The following is a 6,000-nucleotide window of genomic DNA, read 5'->3' as shown; positions in this document are numbered from 1 at the left end:
ATAGCACGCTGGCTTTCGAGTACACGAAAACTATTGCAAATATCGAAAACCTTTGCTCGTTGACGTATGACAAAGCGTATAAAGTTTTTCGAGTATTTGCTTGAGTAATTTTGTCCTTGATTACTCGTACAACAATTATTTTTTACACAAATATTCCACAGACTTGTTTAATATCTAACTCATACCTGACACTCAATTTACGCATTCAAACCCGGACCTAAATCCAACTGAATAAGGTTCAATTTCCTACCGATAAGCTCGATAGTTTTCGACAACTCGAAGCCTAACTTCCACCAATTATACGTTTCACACATTTTAAAATTTGCTATCTTATATTAATTACAAATATTCACGAAAGTTATTTCGATTAGCGGAATATTTGGTAACGTGGTCATAATCTGATTATAAATGAATTATGTACCAGGTAACGTTTTTATTATCAAACTAGACACAACGTCAAGGTTTTTGGAGTAAATATTAATGGGAATAATATTAATTGTCACAGATATAATTTACAAATCGATGTTAATTTACAATAATGTACATTAATCAATAATTTCTTCAGAAAATTGTTACTACATATGTTAGTATTATTTTCAGTTCCTTAAAAATAGTACAAAACTCTTGAATAACATCCTTAGACAACACTTTTCGACATTCCAAAGTAATATATAATATTATAGTTATTGTTTTCCACGACTAGTTTGTATGTAAACTTATTAGTTATAAGCGTTAAGTGCCTTTTCTTTCTAAGGTATTTAGAGTCGACGAAAGCGAAAAGTAATTTTGTCATCGGATGTCATAGTTAGCGCTAAGTCTCCTAGAGTAAGATGTAGGGTACATCTTAATCTAGGAGATGAATGGCATGAATCTATTGTAACCTCGTTGTAGAATATAAACGACTACAATTCCGAAAAGAGCTTTTCTGGTGTTAAGCAAGCCTTTAAAAATGAAAAAGCTAGCAATGGTTAGGTACGGCCTTATTATAAATCGTGGACTAAAGATACATTGTTGTGTCACTTTATATAGAACAACATTGTAACCATAGCAACTAAAATCTTTAGTCTACCTTATAATAAGACCAAAATAGTTTATTCAAATTCAGTTATCGAAGCGTGAAACATATCGCATTCATTTGCATTGATCGTTACAATTGCATATTGCTGACTTAAATTAATCTAAAGGAATCTACAAGCGTTTTTAATCCTTTTGAAGGAAATTATTTGCTTTGTGTTCATCAGTCTTGCAAGCTTTGATGATTACTACTAAATTAATAATATTCAGTGAGAAAAGCAAGTTCCATCTGACAACTTTCTGCAATCCATCTAGTAGAAAAATATCTTTTTATTGTTTTATTTTTTTATATAAATTATTTTATTAAGTACAAATATAATATTTGAAGTTTATAAAATAGTTATACGTCAATAATTAGATTGCAATGATACGAAAATATTAATCTTATATAAATAGGTATATATTATTATACTATGTTAACATTTGTGCATTCTAAGCGGCTATGAACCTGGCGACAGGCGTTTTAAAACTTAATGCAATTTCCCACAAAAAATTTCATTTTAACCACAATTATGCAAGTTGGTCTTTGAGTGGCTCAAAAGTTCATTTCGACGCACCAAGGCTTTGTAGAAATTGCATTAAATTTTCTCAACATTTCTTAATTTTATTAAATATAATTATTATTGTTGCGATATATGTTGTTGTTGGTTTTAATTTAACTAGTGTTAAAACAGCTTAGAACGTATCAATCATATTAATATAATTATTTTTGCAGCATATCTGGAAATACCAGTTAGCTCCAGGTGGACAAGCAGCGGCGCTAGACCGTCGAAGGTGGCGTTCTCTTGTCACAGAGGAAAAGAGTCATAATTGTGTTCAGAACTACCGTACTTTAAATTTTTTTTATAATTCTAGCTCCCGTTGATTAAAAGTGCACACTGTGCCACAAAAATCTGTAGGTTTACAAAAACATAAGCGTGAAATACATTTTTTATTAGTTCTAAGTAACGGTCGCCAACCATCACATATGCAAATAATTGGAGGCAAAGGAGTCTTATTTGACGTTAAGTGAATACTGTATATGGGAACATACCGAGAGCGGCTTAAGGTCTCTTCACTCGGACAAACTATGAAGGTTTATACACCAATAAGATCGTCTACACAAGTAATAAATTGCTGCTTTTTAAACTAACATGTGTTCAGAGTCATTTATTAAGGGTTAACAATTTAGCCATTAGATTCAATAAGTTCTTAGATTATGTCTTTCAATGCTTCCTAAATCGGCAGATAAGTTATTGGGCGTAGGTATTAAGTACAATATTCTAGATACGCTTTTGAAAGAATATATAGATATAGCAAATGGTTATAATTATTCCAATAACGGTGAGTTTCAAAATAGTATTAGATTATCCAACAACAAACATTTAAATTTATAATATAACTATATTATTATGAACTATAAAAATATTGTGCATATGTTGAAATGTTTTTAGAAGCTATGCTTATTTTTTGTTTTATATAAAATACTATATATCTGTCAAGATATAAAATGTTATAAGTTATTGCTTATATTATATTATTTCGTCAGATGTCCATATATAAAAGTATGATGTTACATGCGCACTACTGGAAAATAAAATTAGCTCCTTTACGATAATAGTTATAAAATTTTGTACTTATGTTATTTAATAATTTTCAATCTTGAAACAAGACTCAAAGTCATTGTACAAAAGGAATTAAATATTAAACTAATATTTCTCTAATAACTATATCTAATAAGGTGTACACATGCACTTGTTAAACAGCTTTACCGTTTCGAAGTTATGTTCTTTTTTATCGCAGTTTTGTTCTTTGTCTATCATATATACAGATCTTACGAAAACCTAGTTTTCGGTATTAATTAATTCGAAATCATTTGGATTTCTATTGGCTCAAAGCCTGATTGGTATCCGATATCTCTTAACAAGGCAAATTAAACTCCAGTGTGGTTGAAGATGAATGACACAGCATTCTTGTCAACCGGCGGCGAGCGGCGACTTATTGAGGCGTGGTTATTATTGTAATGCCACGATTTCCTCGTTGACGTACTTGATGATTGCAGGGCAATAGTTTCATAGTAACGGAGCCGTCCACAGCATTTCCTACTCTTGACGATCGCTACGAAACCTTTCCTATACTTCTTGTTGAAGAACGCGTACAAGATCGGATTTATGCAAGAGTTCGATGAACCCAGCCATTGCGCTAGTGGTGTGACTATGGGTAACATTTCCGCCTCCCATTTCTGTATAGGTCCACCCAATTTGATCCTTGCAAAGATTAGGTATAGAGGAAACCAGGAAAGGACAAATAATATGACAACGGCGATGAGCATTTTGACAACTTTAACTTTTGATTTTTGCTGCATTCTTTCCATTTGAGCGTCCTGAGTATCGGTGGGGATGGAGCGACGCCAGACCTTGATCCAAATGAGAATGTAGCACATAGTTATAAGAACCATGGGGAGTATGTAGCAGAAGATAAGGTTGCCGATGACAAAGTAGAGGACCTCACTGATGGGATTGGGCCAGACGTCCAAACAGAGATGAACGTGGGGGCTCTCATCAAATACGACGACCAGGTCGAAGAAAAACACCCAGGGTACAGTGACGACAATTGCGAATATCCAGATAAAGAAAATCATCATTCTGGCTCGTCGCTTCGTGATCTGGCATTTGAGGGGCCACCAGATAGCGAGGAACCTGAAACAAACCAAATTGCATATTAGTTTCAATGAAAATTGTATCTTGCATTCAACATACATTCAAATTTTAACCGCAATTTTATGTCGTAAATCACACGATTGTTTTTAATATAAAAAAAATTAAACGTTACACAATTAATAATTATTAATTCGATACTTCTATCATCATTACTCATCTATAACGTATTATAAGAATAGACAACACATATTCTATAAACCCATGTCATAAACAAAATACATATTGAACCGGTAATAACCTTAGCTATGAATCTATGACGTTTAACTTTTTTTTATTTAAAAAATTGATTTGTATTTGTATCTTTTGAGAATCATAGAATAATATCATTCACATGTAAGGAAATATCAGCCTTATGATTAATCACACATGGCAAATTGCAGTAAAACGCGTTCTCAATCAGAGGATTTCATATTATTTCATATGTATAATAATTTTCAATACAAAATAAATAAAAGTTTCGAGTATAATTATTTAGCTTAACGACTTTTAGTCGTCTGAATGTCTAGTTGAGACCTAGTTTAAAACAACGATAGAGGTCGCAACTTGTTAACTTTTGTCAACATCAAAGCGGTCACAAAGAGCTTGACAGAATTATTAATTTGGTAATATATTTCGTATACTCAATCCTTTGAACTTTGAAGTCTCGGCGGACTATTTTCGGTAATTTGTCCCGAAATGTTGTGTAAAAGGTTATATAACAAATATGGGAAATAACTTTTGCGTATTCAACTGCGAAAATGATTAGAGTACTAGAGATATAATATATATGATATTCATTTGTCGTGAATTTATTACGTGGAGAGCAGTACTAATAAACTCTGTACTGAGCTTGTGTATTTAAAATTAGACACAAAAATGTGTAATTTTTTTTAAAGTCAGGATTTTTCTTAGGTTAGTGGTTAATTATAATAATAAAAATGGCGTTTCACGCCCGGGGCATCTTAAATTTTTATGAGAAAAATGACGTATTAATAATTGGCAGCGGTGCAGAATTGTGGGAATTTGCTGAAACCGACTGAAAATTGAAGCTCGTAAAGTTTCCGAGCTGGAAGCGATTACTGTCTGCGAGCTAATTGCTTTGTAAGAAGCTTCCAGACGTAAATATCGCTGGAAAATAACTTAATGGAATTGAATCATGCTCAGATAATACCCACTAATTATGGCTAAGTAAGTGATATGAAAAAGTTTAGCGGTTGAAATAGTAACCTTCGAGCCCCGTCTGTGCAAAAAGTCACCCAAATCTACTGCGTCAGGCACAGATAGGCTAGTTACCTTTCAAAAATCTTCTATTTTTTTTTATTTTTATAGAACGGGGGGCAAACGGGCAGGAGGCTCACCTGATGTTAAGTGATACCGCCGCCCATGGACACTCTCAATGCCAGAGGGCTCGCGAGTGCGTTGCCGGCATTTTAAGAATTGGTACGCTCTTTTCTTGAAGGACCCTAAGGCGAAATGGTTCGGAAATACTTCAGTGGGCAGCTGGTTCCACATAGTGGTGGTGCGCGGCAGAAGCTGCCTTGAAAAACGCTCAGTTGTGGAACGGCGGACGTCGAGGTGATTCATAGATATCTGAGGCTTATACTTAGGTCTGTAGCAGCACTGGGTTATTACTATGTATATTATGGAGTATGTAATCATAGGTATGACAAAGCCGTTCGATTGTTTTTCACCCTTGAGTATTTTTTTAAACAAACCTTCTAGGGAATTTAGCTTAAATATATTTATCAATTTAAAATCTTCAAGATACAAATTAACAGTGTATGATTGCTGACATTCCATTCCTGTCATTAGACAGGTACTATCACTATCACATCCGGTACTATCACAGCGTGAAGTACTCTAATTTACCCAAATTAAGAATTGTATTCAATTAATATTAATTCAATTGAAGTTTATTATAATTAATCAATAAAAAAATCAAATGAATCTGTGGCGCTACAACCTCAGATCTGGACCTCGGATTTCTGTATCTGTCTCATGACCATTTGTCAATCTAATAGGCAAGTAGGTGATCAGCCTCGTGTGCCTGACACACGCCGTCAACTTTTTGGGTGTAAGGCAAGCCGGTTCCCTTACGATGTTCTCCTTCACCGTTCGAGCGAATGTTAAATGCGAAAGTCCATTGGTCCACGGCCGGGGATCAAACCTACGACCTCAGGGATGACAGTCGCACGCTGAAGCTACTAGACCAACACTGCTTTTTATATAAATTATATATAATTAATCA

General features: G+C 33.9%; 1 protein-coding gene across 1 annotated transcript in view; it reads right to left on the bottom strand.

Moving 5' to 3' along the window:
- Positions 1-1,936: 1,936 nt before the first annotated feature.
- Positions 1,937-6,000, bottom strand: part of LOC125057703 (neuropeptide SIFamide receptor-like) — a 103,844-nt gene continuing 99,780 nt past the window's right edge. The window contains exon 3 of the mRNA XM_047661529.1: positions 1,937-3,752. Within this exon, the coding sequence (XP_047517485.1) occupies positions 2,987-3,752 (766 nt within the window). The 3' untranslated portion in view covers positions 1,937-2,986. The remainder of the gene's footprint in view (positions 3,753-6,000) is intronic.

The sequence above is a fragment of the Pieris napi genome, chromosome 17 (assembly GCF_905475465.1).
Source record: "Pieris napi chromosome 17, ilPieNapi1.2, whole genome shotgun sequence".
Taxonomy (NCBI): Eukaryota; Metazoa; Arthropoda; class Insecta; order Lepidoptera; family Pieridae; genus Pieris; species Pieris napi.
Note: the sequence above shows the minus strand (reverse complement) of the source record. Positions and strands in the feature narration are given on the sequence as shown.